Source organism: Coturnix japonica, chromosome 4 (assembly GCF_054131305.1).
Source record: "Coturnix japonica strain WE chromosome 4, WE-NBRP24, whole genome shotgun sequence".
Classification (NCBI taxonomy): Eukaryota; Metazoa; Chordata; class Aves; order Galliformes; family Phasianidae; genus Coturnix; species Coturnix japonica.
In genome coordinates this window covers 64,099,690-64,122,540 of record NC_140666.1, presented here as the reverse complement: position 1 = coordinate 64,122,540, position 22,851 = coordinate 64,099,690, and the positions used below count along the sequence as shown (strand labels likewise).

Below are 22,851 nucleotides of genomic sequence, written 5' to 3'. Positions count from 1 at the left end.
TCTTAAAACTTTAATTCAGTGTATTTCACCCAGCTTTGGGAAAAATGTTACCTGAAGGACTAATTGCAAACTACGCAAAACCAAGGAAATTTTGTTGCCTACTTATAACAATCTTTCAGCACAATGATATATTAACATCTTCCGGACTCCAATATTTTGTTCTGAAATCCTTAAGTTTCAAATTTTATTTTTTTATTTTTTTAATTTACAGCTAAAGATAAAGCTCAGAAAAACAGGGTGTTTTATACTCAAAAGAGAGTAGATTTCATTCAACTCTTTATATTCAGCACAGAGGGACTTCCCGGCATCCTTCTTCTTTCAGCACTATGAACATTTAAATCAACTGGGTCCTAATCTCTTTATTTTTCATTTTTTCCTAGACCTGCCTTCTTCCCATGCTTTTGCCTCCTATAAAATATTGCATTCCCATAGACACTTGACCCTTTTTTTATTCAAGGCTTGAATACACAGTCTTGAATAGATTTGAATTATCAGTGCCTAAATATAGAAAATGTATACGAGGACACTCAAATACATTCCATCTTTGGGAACGCTGAAGTGGGATGCTTCAGTTTGATTTTCCACACACCAGCACAAACCATTCCCCTAATTTCTCTCCAAATCTCAAAACAAAATACCTTGTAGCTGGTTTCATTCCAGTTCACCAATTAAGCACAAAGGAAGGTAAATAACACCATAAAAGCAAACTTCACTTAAGGTGTGTTTTTGATAATTTATTATGTGGATTTAAAACAGAGCCTGTTTGACTAGCTCTTAGCCTGAGACAGGTTGGTGAAAAAAGGTGTCATGTGGAAATGGGTCTCGTTTCTGAAGGGATGCAAAAATGCTTCTCAAAACTTGACATACACAGAGGCAAACTGCAGGATCAAAATGCTGTAAATATGAGGGTGCTTTGCTCACTGTTATTTAGAGAATATACTTATCATTCTTGCTGCCTTAATAATAATGATAACAATATGATTCTTTTCCAGATCAGCTGTCCCTGACTGCTTTAAAGCTCAAAAAATAGCCATCCAAATATTTTGTTGTCCTGCCTGCAGCCTTCACTGAAAAATACGCTGTACATTGAAGCATTTGATAATATTTTAAGTATTCTTTCATTTGTTTTTCCTTTCTAGAACTGCCCCAGGCTTTCTCTACTACTGCATTATGTGTGCATTTAATGGATGTCCACATACAGCTGTAGCTTGTATGTCAAAGAATTGAATCACCTCAGTAAACTCTTTAGGTTCACAGGGCACACAAGTGATTGTCAGGGAGCCAGGATTATCTAGCAGTTGATTATACCAATGCTGATATATGATTATTATTTTGACATTGCAGCTTTGAAAGACTTGAAAAGTACTATGAAAGAGTACCTAATCAAATAGTTAGTGTTATTTTACAGTGTAAAAACTCTCTAGGGTAAGAAAAGAAGTTAATAAAAGAAATAAACTATGAAAAGATGAATATTCTTGCTCATATTTTACCAGATAAAGACATGCATTCAAAGCAATTCTAAAGAATTTCAGAAGGTTTGAAAAAATTTGGTTTAGGAAGAAAAAGTCCAGCACTTTCTCAAATATGCACCTTATACAAACTACTCATTTTTTCCCCTATAATACAAGTGGGCAGAGGGGAGAGGAAGTGGACAGGTCTGGTTCAACTCAAAGTTGCAGAGAACAGAAGTAAGAACAGCCAAAATGAACAGCTTGAATTGGTTTTTATTTGTCAGGTCTGCATTTACAGGAAAAAAAAATCTAGAATGGTAGCGTGTACAACCTTTACTGTAGGATAGGGAGAGGACAACTATAGGTTGCTTTTTTTTTTTTTTTTTTTTTCTTTTTTTCTGCGGCAACCAATTGAGATGCCTGGGAGGTCTTTCCAAAGTGCTGTTTTAAGAAACTGAAGCTAGATAAGGAAAAGAAGGATGACTGGAGCAGAGTTTCTACTTATTAGCCTCCGTCTCTCTTTGTAAATGAGATTTATATAGGGCATAGGCTCTGCGCTTTTTGTATTGAAAAGAATTCTATTCTTACTGTAAAACAAATGCCAGATCAGTTCATATTTAACTGAATGAGAACTTGCTTGAAACTGCTCCTGACCCCATTACTGAGAAGATGTGTTTGCCCTCTGCCACTGAGGCTCAATGTTTATGGGCCCTTGATTGCCCCTGAGTCACAGACTGCAATTGTGTTCAGAAGTGGTTTGGTTTGCTGGTTGTTTTTCTTTTCTTCTTCTTCTTTTTTTTTTTTAAAGCTGCACTTGGTGTAGCAATTGTAACTGTCTCTTTCTCATAGAGACCAAGCCATATTAATCCTTGCCATTGCTATCCTCTGAGAAGGAGCAATTCAAAGTAATGATTTCAGTTTTTAAAGCTTTATATAGCTGAAGTCCCTACAAGTTGAGATTGATTAACTTCTCTTTTTCAAAACAGGAGCTGAGAGATCAGTCCAAAGTACTTGAGATAGCATTCCCTGTGTGTGTATATGGGGCTGGAGGACACTTGTGTTCAGTATTTACTTCCTAATTATTGACTGACCCAGTTCATATATCAGTTCCTGTTTGTTAAATGTATGGCAAACAGGTTGAGATCTACGATGCTAAGCTTTGAGGTAGATTAGTGAGAAGAGTGTTAGTGCCAAAATGCCTTACAGGTAGGTGATAATGATGACTGAGAGGGAGTGTAACTTCTGATTGTCTTATTTTGTTACTGCAAAGGTTCTCAAATGCAACTGTTCAGTGGCAGTTTCATACCTGTTTTCTATTCCAGTTTTTAGAACTAAATCCAAACTTGAAGGATCTGTTTCTCTTCAAAGAAAACTATACAACCCAAAGAATTCTTATTATTATTATTTACAGTTAAGCTAAAACTTGTTTCAGTGTAGGTGGTATCATAGATTCTAGGGAGCACAAAGTCTAGAACATATTCTTCCACAATGATTGTGAGACTGGAAGTTTACCACAGGAGCACAAAGTGACCCAGGCACTGAAGTATGATTTCAAGTATTCTCTTTCATGACTGTCCCCTAGGTTAACACAATGCATAACTATGTACAAAATATAGTAATTTTCTTTAGTACAACCTATGAAAAACTACTCTGAGAAGATTTATCCTTACATTTGTAACAATGATCATAATAGCTTCATTGACATATTTTAAAGGAGAGAAGAAAAAAAAAAAGCAGAGAAAATAAGAAAATGGAATATCAGGAAACTGTCATCAGAGTGACTTTGTCAATATTAGAGTCATTTCAGAAAGTAGAATTATATCTCTCAAGAAGACTTATGAACACACCTGCTTGGACATCTTGGCTCCAATGCCTTATCTGAAGTGCTGACTGCACATTTGATAAAGAGTGATAGCACATCCCTTTATTCTTTGTGAAAATTACTTATTATCAGCATAGCATGAATACAGTAGAAAATCTAAATCAAAAGCCTCTCTCTTTATCTTTACCAGCCACTTTTCAGAGTTGTTCCTGTCCCACATGTGGGAGGTGAGTGTGATACACTACTGCTGCTCCTCTTCAGGCACTGAGAGCTGAATTTTAGCCAACAGTAAATAACATGCTGCTCTGGCCTTTCATTGCTTACCTCACAAATCAGCTGCAATATGACCATGAATCTGAATGATAGCTAATGCTATACTCTGTACTATTAGAAGTGTGCTTTACAGTTGTTTCTGTTCCTTACCTATAAAACCTTTAAAACATTCCCTTTTCTAGTTCTTTTCAGTAAAGCGACTTTCAGTGCAGTTCACTTTATAAAAATCACTTTGTAGCAGCCTTCACAGAAGGAAAGATCATTTGGCCCAGTAGCACTTGGATAAGGACTTAGTATAATTCCATTTAGGGTCTTCAAAAAGTACCTCGGAGATACTCAGTACATCAATCAACTGTGTCTGTTGTGGAAACCTACAACGCCAGAGAATTTTGACATTAAACTTTCCAGACAGGTTCACTCAAAGAGATCATTCCCAGGGTGAAACGTCTTGAGTGTATTATTTGGAAATGTACTTAGTACTTTCATACTCTAGTGTGTATCTGCTCTTCTAAACACAGTGTACTGTGTGCTCATTTGGCTGGTAGGTCTCAGTGGTGTGTACTGTAGGAAACAATGATCCAATATCTTCAGAACTCAGTCTGACTTTCAGAAGAAGGCCATGACTTTAAGGCCCTTATTGATAAATAGCGTCATATAAAAAGATTTTACCTTCTGAGAATCACAGTGTCTTTGCAGACTTAGTGTCTCTCAGATAAGCAACTTCTAAAGCTATTTCTGTAGTTCTCCCAACATCTGATAAACCCTGCTGTTAGGACTGGCAAAGCCCTGCTTTCATTTGACCCTACCTGCCACCTCTCCTGGGCTATATGTGATGGGCTGGGGATTACTCTGAATGAGGGAGCACCACTGTAGAAATATGCCTTACTCGACAGTGCTTTATTATTTTTGAGAAGCTGCTGCCATTCTGCCTTTTTTGGGGCGGGTAGAGGTATGCAGGAAATCATATGCTGTGTCTTAAGAAATATGCAGTTCCCCTCAGGAGAAGAAAAGGGAAAAAGTGGAAAACGAGGGGGGGAGGAGGAGGGGTAGAGAGCTACTCCAGTTATAGCGCGGCTGGGCGAAAGCGGGCTGTTCTCTTACTCAGCCGTCTCGGACTTGCCCGTTCATTCCAGTAGCTGAGCTCGGGCTCCAGCGGCCGGGCGCTGTGACAACGGAGCCAGCGGGCCCCGAACTGCGGGTAAAAAAGGACCCCGGGAAAGAGGTCGGTAGCGGAGGGGCCGCCTCCCCTCGCCGAGCCCCACCTGCAGGCAGCCGGGCCCAGGTGCGCGGCAGCGGCCCCGCGCGGAGCCGTGGCGACGCGGCGAGGGGAGGCGAGGAGGGAAGGAGGGGAGGTGCTCCGGGATTGGGGTCCGGGAGGGCCGGCCGGAGCGCTAGAGAAGGGGGAGAGTGGGGGAGAGAAGGAGGCGGAGGAAGCGAGGAGGGAGGGAGCAACGAACCATCGCAGCTTTCCCACTCACTCTCTCCGCTGCTCAACTCCTCAACTCTTCCGTTCTTTGCCTGGACATGTCTTGAGAAAGTTGGATCTCTCATTTCGCCTTCATTTTTTCCTTTTCTTCTTTTTTTTTTTTCCTTTTTTTTTTTTTTTTTTTTTTTTCCCGTCCTCCCCTCTCTTCCCTGCTCATCTCTTTTTCCTCCCGCTGGAGCTGGAGCCGCGGATGGCCGGCAACCGGAGCACCGCGCTGTGCCGGCAGGGCCGGGCGCCGCTCTCGCTGCGCGCTGGGGCCGCGCTGAACTCCGGAGCCGCGGGCAGGCGCTAGAACTGCACGGGCAGCGGGACTGTGATCGCTGCTTCTCCGAAGGACGGCAAAAAAAAAAAGGAGGATAGGGAGAGGGAAGTGTCCGTGGAGATGAACTGAGCTGGAGCGGACTTTGAGAGGAGAGCGCCGAGTCCAGCTGGTCTGGTGAGTTCTTTGTTTAATGAGTTTGTCAGCAGCAGGATGCTCGGGAAGGTGGTTTTCGTGAGTCGCGGTACTACAGTGAGGGGATTTTAATGAAAAGGCTGAAGCTGTTTGCGCTTCAGCCCGTAGATATTGCAGTTTGAAATTGTAGCACACGTATGTTCCTGCGTATATGCGTACACACACACGTGCGTGTCTGTATCTCTACATACAGGACTGACCCGAGCTGTTCGCACCTGGAGCCAGAGGCAGCGCAGCCCCGACCCGCAGGTGTGCGCGCACCGCCGCCGACCGAGCGCACAGTAACGCGGCGGGGCCGGGCTCGGCCGCTCCGTAGCGGGCTGCCCGCCGGCGCTGTGCCGGCTCCGCTCGCTGCGCTGTGCCGTGCCGCCCCCTGCCGGCCGCCGCCGAGCTGCGTCTGGGGCCGGGGGCTGCCGGGGCGGCCCGAGGAGTGTGTGCGGGGGCTGCGGGGTGCGGAGCCTCCTGGCCGCGGCCGGCGTGTTCTGAGGGGCCGCTTCTTTCTGATCTCCCGCTGCGGGGCGCGCCGGGCTCTGCTAACAGCGCCCTCCCCCCCCCCCTCACCACCCCCGGGCAGCTGGTTTTATTTATTTATGCGGCTCATAAAAGCCGTGTCGGGGCTAATGTGCCCCCGCCGGCTTCCCTTGCCCGCAGCCGCGAGCCCCGCTGAGCCGGGATTCCCCGGGCAAACGTTTGCTGGTTGTGAAGTGCCATCACTTATTAATGAGCGGAGAACTCTCTGAGGAACGTTTGGCAGTGTTTAACGTTGTGCCGGCTGGCAGCGCTCCCCTCAGCCGAGCGGGGCACCCACGCTCCGTACCGGGGGTTGGGACGGAACCGCCGCCGCCGGGGAGGGGGGAGGTGAAGCGGGCGGCGCCGCACTCGCTGCCCCCGGCGCCGCTCCTGCCCCGTAGGCGGCCGTCTGCTGGGGCTGCGGTCGTCAGGCGGCTGCTGGCGGTGAGGGGGTAGGACCGTGGGCTCGGCCAAGGGCTCAGCCGCGTAGGGATGCCTCCCGTTTTCGGTGTGTTTTTGTGGTGTCCCTCGAGGTCCCTTTCAGTCCCCACGGCCGAGCTCCGGCTTGCCAAAGTTTCTCAGTCGCCTTCCTCAGCACTTTCCTATACTTGAAAGCGCCGTTGTCTCCGTCGCCCCTCCCGGCGGCGCTACGGTCAGAAGTGCCGCTCCCGCCCGTCAGCGCTCAGCCCAGCCCCGAGCGGGGCGGACTCGGGGTGCGGGGCTGCCGGCGCGGCCGCGGAGCGCCGCAGAAACGAGTTCCGGAGCGGCCGCGGTCCGGTGCGGCGGAGGAATACGGCTCCGGGGGGCCCCGCGGCGTGGAGGGGGCGGAGGGCAGCGGCGAGGAGCGCGGGCGGTGAAGAAAGGAAATCTGTGCGGCGAAGGCAGCATGCGGGGCTGGGCCCGGCCCGGAGGCACTGAGCGCGGTGAGGTGGGGGCTGGGAAGTTGTGAGAAGTTTGATGCGGGGCGGCTGGGACGAGAGCGGTGGTGCTGAGCGAAGCCGGGAGGGGACTCGGCGCTGGGGCGGGGGGAGCCGGACGGGCGCGTCCCCGGAGCCCCGCCGAGTGCTCGTGGAGTGGAAGCCGGCGGGGCTGGAGCGAGAGGCGCGGCCGAGACACGGGCGGCAGGTTGCTCGGAAGTTCTGTCGAGGAAAAAAAAAAAGAAAAGCGTGGTGATAGTATTTCCCCCCCAAGGCAAGGTGTCTGTCTTCGTCTGCCTTCAATGGGCCATTGTGAACTTAATTCCCCCGTGAAGCAACGGGAGCTGTTCGCGGCGGAGAAATGTCCTGGGGTGGTGCTGGCCCTTTGTTTGCACTTCGCCCGGCGTCCCTCGTTGCTTTCCTCCCGCATTCCCCTGAGCGATAAGGAGCAAGGACGCGGCGCTCTTACTTGGCTCTGTGCTACTCACAGGGAACTGAACGCTGTTTGAGCGTGGCAGTCAGAGACGGTGAATCGCCCATTGGCAGCACCTCCTGGCTGTAAGCTTTATTTTCTTGGCGGGAGGAAAATGCGTGAAGACATTCCGAAGTCATCCAGGCTTCCACCAAGTGGTTTCGCCGCACTAAGTTTAAAAACTTAGATGTGAATTGCTCCTGGGTGTTGCATGGGAAACAGGACACTCGCATCTATTGCCCTGTCTGTCTGCTGTGTGTTTCCTATGTGCCTGTTGAAACACGTGGAAATACTCAGCTCTTTAGTCACTGAAATACCTTATTTCAATGCTGAAACGATTTTATTTCAGGGGGTTTTGTTTGTTTTCTGAAATCCTCAGATCTCACACTTAGGGCAGTGGAAGGTGAGCTCCAGTAGTTACAGGAGGCTCCTGGGTTGATAACTTAGCGTGAGAACTTATATGGCCAAGTTATCACCGGTTTCAGTAAAAGCAAGCAAGAAAAAAAGTCTGTAAAACCGCACATATTTGTGTCTTTTGTTGTTTGTTTGGTTGGTTTAGATAAAGCTGAGCGATGGCTCAGTAAAACTGTTTTTGTCCTCTTGAATTTTAGTGTCATGTTAAAGTTGGACCACACTTCTTAGTTCCCAAAGATCTGCTTTTCCTTGTACAGTGGGAGAGCTCAGTTCAAGATACACTGCTTGCTGTCGTGTGCAAATAGCCGCGTTTCTCAGTATGGAACCATCTTAGTCAGTGTCTTTGCGTGCTGCCTGAATACAGCTGCTCTGTTTTCCTTTTAACAGCAGATCTCAACTGCGTAAATCAAAGCACCTCATGAGATTAACTCCTAAGGTGGTGAATGTAAGCATGAAACTCTGGAGTTGAGTCACAAGTTGAAACTATTACATTAATCTCTATGGCAGTGTACATTTTTTGAATAACTTACCAGCTTTACAAATACAGCACTCCTATATGCTTTCATCATGTGTAGCTTTTCTGTCTGCCAACACACAGAAACCCCTCACTGGTGTCTCCTTCCTCCCCCAAAATAAAAAGCCCTAAGAAACTTTTTCAGTGTTGGTTTAAAAAGAGAAGTTTTAATTGGAAGCTTAAAGATGTTGAAGTGGTTAAACCTGGCTGTTTTGTTTTGTTTTGTTTTTCTGATGGGGCTACGTGAATAATTGCTTTTAAACAACAGAAAGAGAAGGTTTAACTGCAGAGTTGTACAGCTCGCAAAGTCTCATGATCTTCCCTCCACTGCTGCAATAGGCGTCCTGTCATAATGGTTTAATTACAGCAGCAATAACTTTTCACACTGTATTTGTATCAGATGACATTACTCACACATGCTGATCAAAACCGACTTTAAAGTAAATTGGTGATGTTTTGATTTGTAGACACATCTTAGTGTTAGAAACATTGCTAATTAGAAAAGCCGATGCACATGTGTCAAAAATAACATAGAAAACAACACCAAAGTGCTGCTGCATTTGTTAAAAGTTAGTGATGTCTTTTGGAAGGCGATCACTGTAACAGCAGCACCTCTTCAAATGCTCTCTGGTGTTTCCCAAGCTCAGTGTTAAGGCCATGTACAGTTGTCATCTGCCAGTGTAGGCGATGTCATTCTGCATTGTGGGCTGAACTGGTTGGCCTTGGGAGTAGGAGAGCAGTGGCACCAAGGCTTATCCTGACAGCTTATTTGGTCCAGTTCAGGCTCTTTTTCTACCTATGATTTTTATGTGATTGGTGAGGATAACTCCTGTAATGTATCCTGTTGGTACCATATGTAGAAGTTAGAGCTTGTTTTGCCTGTTCGGCATGTTTCTGTTTTACTCTGTTAGCTGCTTAACGTTACAAGTCTACATACTACAAGCATTCTGCTAAGAGAAACATGCGTGTATAAGACTGGGATCTCATCCAAATTTTCTGTATTTGTAAGTTTTCAGTCTGAGGTCTGCCAGCCCTGCCAGTTTCTCTTTTTCTGTTGTCTTTATCATGAAGATGGTACATATTGCTTAGCTGTGAGTATTTTTTCCCATTTCAAATTGTTAATGAGTTAAATCACATTGTTAATGTAGTAGTTAATAAAACTATCAGAGGCTTCCCTACAATGATTATACATACAAGTAATGGTCCTTCAAAGTAAGGTATCAAAGTTCTCTGGAATGTAGCATTCCAGAATAAATATGATGTGCTTCTTATAAACTTAGGGCTGTGGTGTTTGTTAAGCAAACAGTTCCATTATGACTTGAAAATGGGCGCAGAAAATCTTGAAGTGGTGATACTCCAAAGATGAAAAAAGCAAATTGAGGAGTTCGAAGTGTAGTAAAATGCTTGTGAAATTCAGTTATGCTTACTTACTGTTACAAGCCATCTAAACTTTTATCTAACAGAAAATCATTTTATCTGAATGTCCTCATACTGTCCTTTAGTAATTAACTGTCTTTGCATTTTTTAATACTTTGGATATTTATCAAGATTATATTATATGTTGTTAATCCTGGTTTGAAAGTTTTTGGTTTCTGGTAACTGCAAATTATGACACAAGATGGGAGAGGTGAAATGTAGCAAATATCCAACTTATTTCAGTGTTATGTACTCTGCTGAGCAACTGAGTTGAGGGCTGCTATTAAGCTGTAGGTTGTGACTCAGCAGACCTTGGAATTTGCTGCTACAAAATGGACCCTTACTGGTGGTTGCATTAATAGCGTGCCTTGTTGCCAGCTCTGAGCAGGCTCTACTTGCATTTATTACAGAAAATAAGCAAAGAGTACTTAAGGTATTACAGAACAGGAAAATATTTATGTAATAGTAAAACCTACGCGTGTGTTCAGCTTAGAATTTTAATGAAGAGCTTGGTAATCTTCGTGCAGTCCAATGCATCATAGTCAAATGTGCCTGAGATAAGAGGAGCAAAAGATAAAAAAAAAAACAGATGGATAGTGTTTTACTTAATAAATACATCGATCCCGACAGCTTATTGCCAGCTGCTAGTAAGTATGGGCTGTGAGTTACAGAATGATGTAGCACCAGAGGTGCACATACTCTCTGCTACTGAATTTTAATCGACAGTAGGCCCAAAATACATCCAGTTTGGACAAGAGTGCGAAATGAGTGGTGAGAGTTTAAGGGATTGCATGGAAGTAATTTGTGAAGAGCTGCTGTGGCTCTGAGAATGTGCGAGGTTCACGGAGAAGTGCTGTGATAGGTGAGAAAGACAGGAGAACAACTTCTGTTTGTCTAACTGTACTCCTCCCCTGAATGGCTGCTTCCCACAACTTTTGGAAGGCTTTCACCAAGGAAGCTGGGTGGTTTTATTTGGATAGAGTGGAGCTTCTTTTGCCTGCCATGGTTGCAGGTCCCAAAACTTCCACAGTGAGAGTTGTTTCTCTTGATTACTTAAAGTGATACAATAGCTAAAAGATGTGTCAGAAATTAAGTCTAGTGACTTCTTAAATTGCTTGGAGTTTAAAAGGTATTGGTATCAGTTATTTTCATGAGAAATGATCACTGCAGTAAATGTTTATTTAGCAGCATGTTAAGAGAGTGAAGTCCTGGAGTCACAAGTGTCTGTTTAAGGACAACCATAGTCTAGGAAAAATGGTAGTGAGGGGAGGAATAATACTGTTAATCCACTGACATGGTAGTCATTTCAATATTACACTCATTTGCCCTACTAACTTTTCATTCTTCCAGATCTTTTCAGTAGGGGTTCCAGCTAGTAACTTAAATTTTGTTCTTTGCTATAACCATAGCTTTAATCAAGTAATTAAACTGCTGTATTTGGAAGGCAGACTACACTTCTTTTTTCTTCCTAAAGGAAACTGACTGGTTTTTATTTCTTCTCTCAAATTTCCTGTAGCTCTGTGAGTTTTAAGTCATTCTCAAACTCGCTGATTTAGTAGTTGCTGTGACCAAATTAGCTGCTTCTGAGGTTTTAGAGTGAACTGTTGACACAAGCAGGTTAATTTGCTGTAATTCTTTGTAGTGGGTAGAAACGGTCCATGGAATTTCAACCAATGTGATCTTTCAGGTATTGAGCAGATAGGAATGAGAGAAGAAAAAAATAACAGAAAATGTCAGTGGGTGAAGAAGGCAGCATAATGGGGTACATTTTGAGCGGAGATGAGCAGAAGCAGCAAGGATGGGCACTGAGGAGAATGGCAGTCAAAGGGAGGGAGGGGAAAAACTAGGGATAAAGTGTGGGAGAAAATCTCAGGAAGAATGAGAGGGGAGCGCAGTTAGGAGTTAGCATTGATAGTTGTATGACAGAGGTCAGCAAGGGAGGAAGATGCTAAAAAAGAAGTAAAGGAAAAATGTTGAGGATTTGGAAAAAGATGAAAGAACGTGGGCTACTTAAATCAATCAGGTTAAAGCTAAATTGCTTTTTACTTACTGAAAATAACTTTCTCCCAAGACTTTTTTTTTATTTTTATTTTTATTTTGAAAGTTTGGTCTTGTTGAGGAAGCATTCTGAAGCTTTAACTTATTATCCTGACTGATTTTCAGAAGTAGCAACTAATATTATAGATGCTGATAAAGAGTATAGTCCTGAAAGATCTAGTTTCTGACCTTTAGACCTTTCTTTATGCATAATCTTGCCTGCATATAGACAGTGAAAATTATGGCTTTACCTTCATAAGATAGTGCTGATGAGGGCACGTCTCCATGTCTGTCTTGCTGTTCTGGACTGTGTCATTTTTGGAGTGTGTTCAAAAGAAGCACGTCTTAATAGTTCTCTCAGTTATTTTATTAGATTCATATTCCAATAGCTCTTGATAATAAATTCTCAAATCTATTCAGGGAGAGGAATAAAGAATTACACTTTATACCTTACTGATGGTTTTACAGCTTAGTGGTGCCTGACTTTTTTTTAAGTTGTATGTAGTGCTATCCACTACTCTCAAAAGGAGACAGCTGGCAAGAATGAAACATGTATGGAATAATTCTCTACTTATAACTTCTGTCTGTACTTATTATAACAAGTACTTATAGTATATACTGAAGAATCAAGAGAAAATCCATCATAATTTCAAGCCACATATTGCAGTTTACTTCTGCATCATTGGTCATAATTCGTTTTACAGTCTGAGTGAAATGAGGGAGAAAAATTTTCTATCAGAAGACAAGGTTTCATATCAACTAGAGGACTGGAGTGAAAGTTCAGTATTCCAGATTCATTCAGATCAAGTTTGGTGACTTATATAGACAGCACTGACATATTTCTTCTAACAGTCTTGCTTCATGAAGTGTTTCAGATGGAGTTAACCGTGTGTTCTACTTGTACCATGATTAAATTTGTTCTTGGGGATCCTAGAGATATTGGGGGGATTTTAATTTACCTACTTCTGTATAAGTAAGTTATATTGAAACATTCTGGAAAAAAAAAAAAAAAGGCTATAGCCTAGATATGTATGTAATAGTTTTCTTGGAAGTGTGGGTTTGAAAATAAGTATAAAAGTTATCTGAATAATATTTGAGCATCCATAATTCTTAATGCTTCTTTCTCTTGTTTCAGGTTTTATGTAATTGCTGCCATGGGAAGATACTTGACTATGCTCTTGCTGCTGATGCTGCTGGTGCAGCATATTGGAAACTGTGAAGGAAATGAAATACCACATCATGTTTCAGCAATGCAGTTTACACAAGCACAGTATAATGCAACTGTGTATGAGAATTCTGCAGCCAAAACTTATGTTGGGCATCCAGTGAAAATGGGCATTTATATTGTAAATCCATTATGGGACCTAAGGTACAAAATTATTTCTGGTGACAATGAGAACTTGTTCAAAGCTGAAGAATATGTTCTTGGAAACTTTTGTTTTTTGAGAATACGGACCAAGGGAGGAAACACAGCTATCCTTAACAGAGAGGTAAAAGACCATTATATGCTGACTGTTAAAGCAGTTGAAAAAAATACAAATGCTGAAACGCGCACGAAGGTCAGGGTACAGGTACTGGATACAAATGACTTGCGGCCTTTGTTTTCTCCAACATCTTACAGTGTTTCTTTGCCTGAAAACACAGCAATAAGGACCAGCATTGCAAGAGTCAGTGCGACAGATGCAGATATAGGAACAAATGGGGAGTTCTACTATAGCTTTAAAGAAAGAACAGATGTGTTTGCTATACATCCTACTAGTGGTGTGGTAGTTCTAACTGGTAGGCTTGACTACTTGGACACTAAGCTTTATGAGATGGAAATTCTTGCTGTGGACCGTGGACTGAAGCTGTATGGTAGCAGCGGCATCAGCAGTATGGCAAAACTAACTGTTTATGTAGAGCAAGCAAATGAATATGCCCCTGTTATTACAGCTGTTACACTGACTCCGACAGAATCAGACAAAGATCCGACTTATGCAATTGTAACTGTAGAGGACAATGATCAAGGTTCAAATGGAGAAATAGCATCATTGAATATTGTTGCAGGTGATCCACTTCAACAGTTCAGAACAGTGAGATCTGTGCCAGGAGGTAAAGAATATAGAATCAAAGCCGTTGGTCACGTTGACTGGGAGAGCCACCCTTTTGGATACAACCTTACCCTTCAAGCTAAAGATAAAGGAAATCCTCCACAGTTTTCATCTGTAAAAGTTGTTCATGTGACATCGCCGCAATTTAAGTCTGGTCCTGCCAGATTTGAAAAAGAGATATATAGAGCTGAAATAAGTGAATTTGCCCCTCCAAACACACCTGTGATAATGGTGAAAGCTCTGCCTAGTTACCCACATTTAAAGTATGTATTTAAAAATACACCTAGCAAAGTAAAATTCAATTTAAACACTCATACTGGTCTTATTACTACTTCAGAACCCATAAAAGCACAATACTCATCCCATTTTGAACTTGAGGTTATGACAAGTGACAGAAGAGCTTCTGCGAAAGTATTAATTAAGGTACTGGGCATGAACAGTAATCCTCCTGAATTTACTCAGACAGCCTATAAAGCATCCTTTGATGAGAATGTGCCAGTAGGTACGAGTGTCATGAGAGTGAGTGCAAAAGATCCTGATGAAGGGGAGAATGGTTATGTGACCTACAGTATTGCAAACCTAAATCCTTTGCCGTTTGTGATTAACCATTTCAGTGGGATTATTAGTACCTCAGAAGACTTGGATTATGAACTGATGCCAAGGGTTTACAATTTAAGGATTCGAGCTTCTGATTGGGGTATACCATATCGTCGAGAAGTTGAAGTTCCTGTGACTATTATTTTAAATAACCTGAATGACAATATACCTCTGTTTGAGAAAATTAATTGTGAGGGAACAATTCCCAGGGATCTTGGTGTTGGAGAGCAAATAACAACTGTATCTGCCATTGACGCTGATGAGCTCCAGTTGGTAAGATACCAGATTGAATCTGGAAATGAACTGGATTTATTTAGCCTGAATCCAAGTTCTGGTGTACTTTCACTCAAGCAGTCACTAACAGATGGCCCAGGTGCTAAAACGTCTTTTCACAGTTTGAAAATTACAGCTACAGATGGAGAAAACTTTGCAAAACCGTTGTATATCAACATCACTGTAGCTACTAGTCGCAAACTGGTCAACTTGCAGTGTGAAGAAACTGGTGTTGCCAAAATGCTTGCAGAGAAGCTCTTACAAGCAAATAAATTGCACAGTCGTGGAGAAGTTGAGGATGTTTTCTTTGACACTCACTCCTTGAATATGCATGCACCTCAGTTTAGAAGTACTCTCCCCAGTAGCATTGAGGTAAGAGAGGATCAGCCTGTGGGCTCCAGCATATTACTTATGAATGCTACTGACCTTGATACTGGCTTCAATGGGAAGTTAGTATATGTTATCTCTGGAGGTAACGAAGACAGCAGTTTTATTGTTGATATGGAAAGTGGAATGCTGAAAATTTTGTCTCCACTTGATCGTGAAATGAAAGATAAATATAATCTGAATGTTACTGTCTATGATCTTGGAATACCACAGAAGTCTGCCTGGCGCCTTCTAGATATAAGAATTTTGGATGCTAATGATAACCCACCAGTGTTTTTACAAGACAGCTATTTTGTGGAAGTGAGTGAAAACAAGGAGCTAAACAGTGAAATTATTCAAATTGAAGCTACTGATAAAGATTTAGGGGCTAATGGAGAAGTGAAGTATTCTCTTCTTACAGATACTGACAAGTTTGCTATTAATGCTGTGACAGGAGTTGTGAAAGTTGTGGGTCTTCTGGATCATGAAGAACAACATGTCTATTTCTTGAAAATAGAGGCTAGGGACCAACCTACTGAAGAACCTCAGTTATTTTCAACAGTTATTTTGAAAGTCTCCATAGAAGATGTTAATGATAATCCTCCTAAGTTTATTCCTTCTAATTATCATGTGAAAATTCGAGAAGATCTTCCTGAAGGAACAATTATTACGTGGTTAGAAGCCTATGATCCTGATTTGGGCCAGTCAAGTCAAGTACGATACAGTCTTTTGGACAGTGGGGATGGCACTTTTGATGTTGATAAAGTAAGTGGAGCAATGCGTATTGTACAAAGACTGGATTATGAAAAGAGACAACTTTATAATTTGACTGTGCGGGCCAAGGACAAAGGAAAACCCATTTCATTATCTTCTACATGTTATGTGGAAGTTGAGGTAGTTGATGTGAATGAGAACTTGCACCCTCCACGGTTCTCTGTGTTTGCAGATAAAGGCTTTGTAAAAGAAGATGCTCCTATTGGCTCCTCAGTAATGACTGTATCTGCTTATGATGAAGATGAAGGACGAGATGGAGAGATAAGATATTCCATCAGAGATGGGTCTGGTATGGGAGTCTTTCGAATAGATGAAGAAAAAGGTAAGGTGGCTTCCTGTTTTTATATTCTAAGTAAAAAAGTATGCCAGCAAAGAGATAAGACAAGCTGACAAAGGAGACAAGCTGCATTGTTGCTGTTGAGATGTTGCTGGGAGAATAAAGAAAAAGACATTAATAACACATACTGTTCTATCTGTTGCTGTGGTGAAGTTGTATGTATTTGATAAGTACTTTGGTATCATTTTTTTGATCCATCTTGCTTATGGCTATTCTTAGGTCTTAAAATCTCTACCACCTGAGAAGGAGAATACTGTTGATATAGAACTGAGGTCTTGTTCATGCGATTAGAGTTGTCTTTTGGACAGTAAGGGACATACGAAGTTGAGGGAGTGAAGTGCTCTCTACCTAAATAATTAATTCTGATATTTTCATGCTTTGCAATCCTAAACTACGACACTGTCAGTTCATTCAGTGGTGGTATATGTGTGCGATACTTCCATGCCTGCAGGTTTTTGTAATTATATTTTATAGTTTTTATGAGTGCCTGTTTGTATTAGCAATCAGTACTCACGGAAAGACTCCTGTCAAAGAAAGCTGCTTTTAAAAAGCTTGTATAAGTCAAGCAGATTGAACTGTTGACTTATCTCGTTAATGATGGATAAATTGAGAAGCAACTGTCAGAATTACTCCATTGTCGTATGTGCAGAGAAAAATATAATTATGGCTGTAATAGAAGTGTAATGCTGACTTTTAATGTTTTGCTTGCACATCTCTGTATCTGCTCCTTCTTTTATATTTCTGATAAAGCACTGCTATTGTGCTACTATCTGGTGGGGTATGCGTGTGAAGAGGAGTTGCTTTATTTTATTTTATTTTTATCATTTTTTATTTTTTAATCTTAGGGAACAAATTCTTCCCAAGATGCTTGAGTGGGAAAGAATGTGTTTCTGTTTGCTAGGCATGTTTGTCTTCATATTTTACAGAGTCAAGGAATGGATGAAGGCATGTAACATCTCAAAACTTTACGACATAGCTTAAAATCTGTCTCAAGTTGGTGGGCTTTTTTAATTTTTATTTTATTTTATTTTCCCTCTAAGTAATCATCAGCATTGTTGCAGAAGGCTGTATTTATACTTAACAGAATTTTTGTCATGTTCTTCAGAATGGTCTGGCCTTGGTACAGGGAGTATGTAGATAATTAGCCAAGAAAGCACATTAAGGAATGTGTGAAAAAAGGAAATCTGCAAGTGACTTGGTGACTTTTTCAGCTTGCTAAAGGGGATTTCTGACTTCACCCTTGAGTTTACTTCTGTCTTTGAGAGCATCACACTATGCTTCCTTTCAAAGTTTGATAAACTGGATTTTGGAAGCTGTTCAGTGTTAACTGTTGGCTAAGCATTCTTCTGTCTCTTGCTTCTTAGAAATCAAGGACAACAGTCACATTTGCAGAAAAAGCTAAAATGATTGGTGTTATAAATATCAATTAGTTCTAGGCATAGAATTGTAACTGACTTTCAGGTTATTATTTCCATGTTATTATGTGGTGTTTGTTTTTTTTTTAAATTATTATTTAAACTATTCTACATTTCAGAAGGTCCAAAATTGTAATAGTGTTTGATATTTTATCTTTTATAATGAAATGTTCATTTTAATTATAATATTTTTTGGTTCATTATAGGGGAAAGCAGATGTCAAGGTGATAGCAACAGTTTCTGTAGCACCTTCCCTATCTAACTTTGTTACAATGTAAGAAATAGGGTGCACCCATGTAGGCCACCAAAAAGGAAGCATTTTTCATACACAGTGTAATAAAGTCACAAACCCTGTTTCCCCCGGAAGTTATAACTACTGAAACTATGACTAAAGTAAACATTGTTTTAATGAGTTTAATTTGAGGTTCAGCCTTATGCTATCTCTAGCTTATAAATTGTTAACTGGGAGCCAAGTGAGTAAACAGGGAGATTGTAACTCATTACTTGGCCTTTTCTTTTAGCCCTCTTCTAAGTATCAGCAGATTGTTACTTCTGGAGAGTCAAAGGTAACCTTATGACGTTCTCAGCTGGACATAAGCATCAGACCATCTGTGATTAGGATTCTAAATTGTAGAATGTTACTTGCTTTCACTGTCACATTAGAGCTGAGAAGGGTGGACAGTCCTTTCTTTTTTTCTGTATACATCATTTTAGATGGGTTGATGAGTCACCTGTATCAAATTCCTGCTGAGATGATGAAAAGGAAACTACTGGTTACCACTGTAGTTAGTGGAGGGTTAAAAAATGCTGTATCCAGAAACAAAGTGGGAGATCATACAGGGAGAGTGTGTTGAGGAGTGTTGCTGCCTTTCAGTCTTGATGCTAGAACTGAAAGTAAGGTGTAACAGCTGATAGATTAAATCAGACAATTCAGTTTCACAACAAATGAGTGAATCTAAGGAATAATAGAAGCAACTGCTGGAGGAGAACCTACATAATTTATACAGCTGAGGGATCCAGGATACTGGGAGTATAGGTGCGCTAGGACAGCACAATGTTTGTAGGCAATAGGAGTGCATCCTGAAACCTGTTGCTGAGAAACAAAGGATGTTTCAAACTGAATTCCCCTGTATCCCATTGTGTATAACCAGCTGTATGCTGGAGCAGTCAGATTGGAACTCTTGTGCTCCCATGTGTGAGGTGTTACACATAGATTCTATTCAGATTTTCCTGAAGATGTTTAAACTGAGTTAATAAACAATGGCTAGTTTTACAAATGTTTTTATCAGAAATTTCCCACTAGGTCAACTGGCAAGGCTACCTATCGGCAAGTGTCTTCTGGACTTCTGCAGATGTGTATGTTTCTCAGAGCATAGCTAGATCTGGAATGGTGTATGGCAGTCTGAAGTTGGTGCATGATAAACTTATTACTGGTTTTTAATCAAGTAATTAAGTTATTTGTAATCAGAATTCTTAATGTTCTTTCAGTAAAGAGTGTTTGGGGTACTATATGTGTTACAGAATAACAACAATTCTAACAATAACAAAGTTTCAAGTGATGAAAGTGATTTGCAGTCTGAAAAGACACAGCATCATGCTTGATTAGAGCAAGGATCTGTCCAACCTGGTATACCATCTCCAAAGGTCTGAGGACAAAAGCACAATAAACAAATAATACCTCTAATAGTTTCCTAAACAGATCGTTTTCTTTTTGTGGAATACTTGATTTAGATAGAGTTTTTATGTATTCAGTAGTCTTTTGTGTTTTCTTTCTTATGTAGTCTTTGCTTGGAACCATGTAATTTCAAGTATAGCTTTACTACCATAATGAGAAAGTATCGTTTTGATAAAGATTGTTAAAGGAACAAGTGGAAAATATGAAGAGGGACATACAGAGGAAAATTCATTTTATTGCACTATCTCCATTTGCATGAAATACCATCAGTAAAGCTTAATGACTGGGAGACACCATTTTTAATATTACCAAAACCATTTCCTGCAGGAAAGACAGTAATTTGTTACAGAGAATGAATTGGATTTTAACTACGTAGAACAAAGTACTCAATTACACTCTTAAAAGGTTGAGAGCATTGCTAATAATAAGCTTGTTAATGTTTTTTTTTGTAGTGTTCTCAAAATTGCATTAATGAGAGTGCAGGGTATGATTTACATTTGTACATAAGGGGCAGTTTCATATTCTGTGTCTTTAGTGCTCATTGGCTTTTGAGCGTTTTTAATCATCCCACCACTTACTGGTCTTGAGTTTTAATTATAAAGGCAGGCATTAACCAAATACTGAGTACTGTGATCATCAGTGGGGCTGAAAACTTAGGCACCTGTTAGGTACATAATAAATCAGCAGCGTCATCTGGAACAGAAGCCAGATGGCTTGCATCTGGCCTAACAACTGTTGTACCTTTAAACCATGGTGCCTGCACCCAGCTCATCTGTTGGTAATGGTCTACTCTGGTGCTTTTATGGAGGGTGGCAGTTGGCACAGGCCAAACTCAGTCCACCAAGATTCCAATGTCTGGGAATGTTTTCTGTCTGGTTTGTTTTTTTTTTTCATACTGATACAGCTGTAAGCCTTTTGAATGTGAAAAGGGCATTTTTAAATAAAAACTGAGATCAATATGATTTTGGTTTCATGTCAGTTGTAGTTGAGCACCCTTACAAATATGGGACATTTTTCATGTTCTTTAAGTGAATACTTCAAGTTGAAGTTTCACCAAACATACACTCCAGTTTGTTACTTTATTTGTGTACATCATAAATATCAGAATGCACAATAGTTTAATTTCACTCAGGTTAATTTGAAGCAAACAAACAAAAGCCTAAATATTCCTTAATTTCCATTTTCTACTGTATTTATTCCAACTGTGATGCTGTCAGGGCCATATGGTGACTTCTCTGTTCTGAATTGTTGCAGATCTATTAGGTAGCTTGTAGGTCCATGAACACTTAACAGCAGAAGTATTGAGCAGATCTTTTTCTAACAGAACTGTGAAGCAGGAGATTAAAAACTGATTGATGAGATGATGTTCATAGTCAGGAGAGAATATTCTGCATGCATTTGATTTGGTGGACTGTGAGAAGGTGCTTTAAAATTTAGTCTGCTTATATTTGGCAATGACATTTCCTGCTTAGCTTCTGCCCACAGATAAAGTCTCATCAGCAGAAAGCTTTTGACATTACAGGTCCTTATGAGAATATTTTGACTAGATCAGAATAAGAAGTAAATGGGAAAAGGCTTTGTCCTAAGAGGGGTTTCGCGTAGTGTTTTCTATTAGCAAAGTTTGGTGGTTCCTTCCACTCTGAAGAGACAGAGCACCTTGTAATCCAGCTATTTCTAAATACTAAATCGTTGCAGGTTTTTTGCACAAGAAATTCTTGCTCTTGTTGAAATGCTGATGTTAGTGAGGCTAATTTCCCTAGTCTCAAATTAGCTTTTCTGCAATGATGTCTTTTATGTATTGATGGGATTAAAGAGTATGGGTTATTATTTTTTTTCCTTGAAAAATGTTGTCATTGTTATTAAAAACAAGCACACAGAACTGTCTTTGTTCTGGAAACAGGAAGCAGCTTAGGCCAGAGATGCAGAAAGACATTCTCTTGACTTTCCATGCAAGAGGAGTTTACTAAATAATTTTAAAGAGTATTTCAAAAAGAGGTGGGAGGGAAAAGCAAAGATTAATTTGATAGATGCTTCATCTAGAAAGATATTTCTGCACTGTTATCTGTTCAGTGTTTTTTCTAGCGTTATGTTTATTCTAAACTGTAACTGGGCCTTTTCTCCCTATGATATTGGAAAAGAATAGCAGCATAAGAACAAGGTGAATTCATATGACTGAAATAAGGTATCTTCATTTCAACTCTTCCTCTGGCAGTCTTGTCTTTTGCAGGAGAGCCCTATGAACTCCTTCAGAAGAAACATTTTGTTGTGGTGGTAAATAATGAAGCCAGTTATATTACCATGTCCACCATATCTTTTATAGTCAGGCATGCAATAAATGGAACAGATCTGAAACCCTAGCTAGGTCTGCACAGTGAAAGAGACAATTGCATCTGTTTTGTGTGGGACATTTAAATCGAGGAAGCATATTTCTGGTGGCTGATTATAGATATCTTAAAAATAACCTACAGTTTTAGAAAGGGATATTATTTTCTTCTTTCTAGGTAATGATACCTAATGGTTTGAATGTGCTCAGTATCATCTTGAAAATAACAGTGAAGATTACACAGTGGAAGATCTGTGTGACTTCACTCTGTTATTATGGCACTTCAATTCAGTGGCCTTGAGCCAAACTGGGGCCATTCTGCAAGAAACAAATCATTATGTTAAAAAAAAAAAAAAAAAAAAGGCAGAAAAACGCCCCCAAATTTGTATACTTCAGCTGTGCCTAGATTGAGTAATAATTTGAGTCCGAAAACATTTGTTTAAAATTTCATGCAACTAAAATATATTTTCCACCCATTTGTTTCGGTTTTAAAAATGAGGCATTTGGCACATAGATTTCCTTTTGCTAGACAGCACAAATAGCTGTAACAGCAGCTTACTAAGAATAACTGTTGTCTTTAAATCCCTCTTAGTATTAATGAAAACTTAATTATTATTTTTTTCTTTTTAAGGAGTGTAGAACCAGCTAAATACAATTTGTGTCTGTTCAAATAACTGAAGTTTAGATCTGGAGACCTGCTGTCAACTAGAATGTGGATCAATCCTAAGTTCTCTGCTATCCAAAAAACAATCCAGAAAGCTTTTCCTTAAGAGATAACTATGGGTGTGTGTTGTATTGCTTTATTGCTGGAACCAGCAGCCTGGCTGCCTGGCGCCTGTGTTTAGTCATGTCCACGTTCTGAAGGGATTGCCTGGTTAACCTGTAATCAGGGCTACATTTTGCAGCTTTGCACCACTGTACTTAAGGTCTAATTGTGTTCATTCAGGCTGAGGTCTGGCAGTGAAGGTGGCACTGGGTTAATTTCTGGGATGATTCTCATACGTTTAGGCTTCTGGTCAAATAAGTCAAATGTGCTAGAGCTAAGCAGGGCATTTGAAGCTAATGTTGAGTTTCAGTTCAGCAGAGATTAAGGAAGCATTGGTCTGAAGCAGTGTCACAAAGGTCCTATCTGTCCTGGAGCTATCTGATAACCTCTCTTTTTTTAGGCTTTGAAGGAAATTATGATTTGCATTTGTAACAGTGGTAAATCAGTGCTATTTGGTTGTTAATGTTGC

General features: G+C 40.9%; 1 protein-coding gene across 7 annotated transcripts in view; it reads left to right on the top strand.

The window, feature by feature from the left end:
• Positions 1-5,137: 5,137 nt before the first annotated feature.
• The window catches only part of FAT1 (FAT atypical cadherin 1), a 101,694-nt gene continuing 83,980 nt past the window's right edge, over positions 5,138-22,851 (top strand). For 5 of the 7 annotated variants that reach the window (XR_014945398.1, XM_085545296.1, XM_085545295.1 and 2 more), the window contains exons 1-2: positions 5,138-5,468; positions 12,902-16,188. Coding sequence is in view for 6 of the 7 variants with exons in the window: in XM_085545296.1 (XP_085401422.1) it covers positions 12,921-16,188 (3,268 nt within the window). In the remaining variant the exon portion in view is untranslated. Of the gene's footprint in view, positions 5,469-6,670; positions 6,925-12,901; positions 16,189-22,851 lie in introns of those variants that run through there. The other 2 variants (XM_015862143.3, XM_085545294.1) reach the window with 2 other exon arrangements.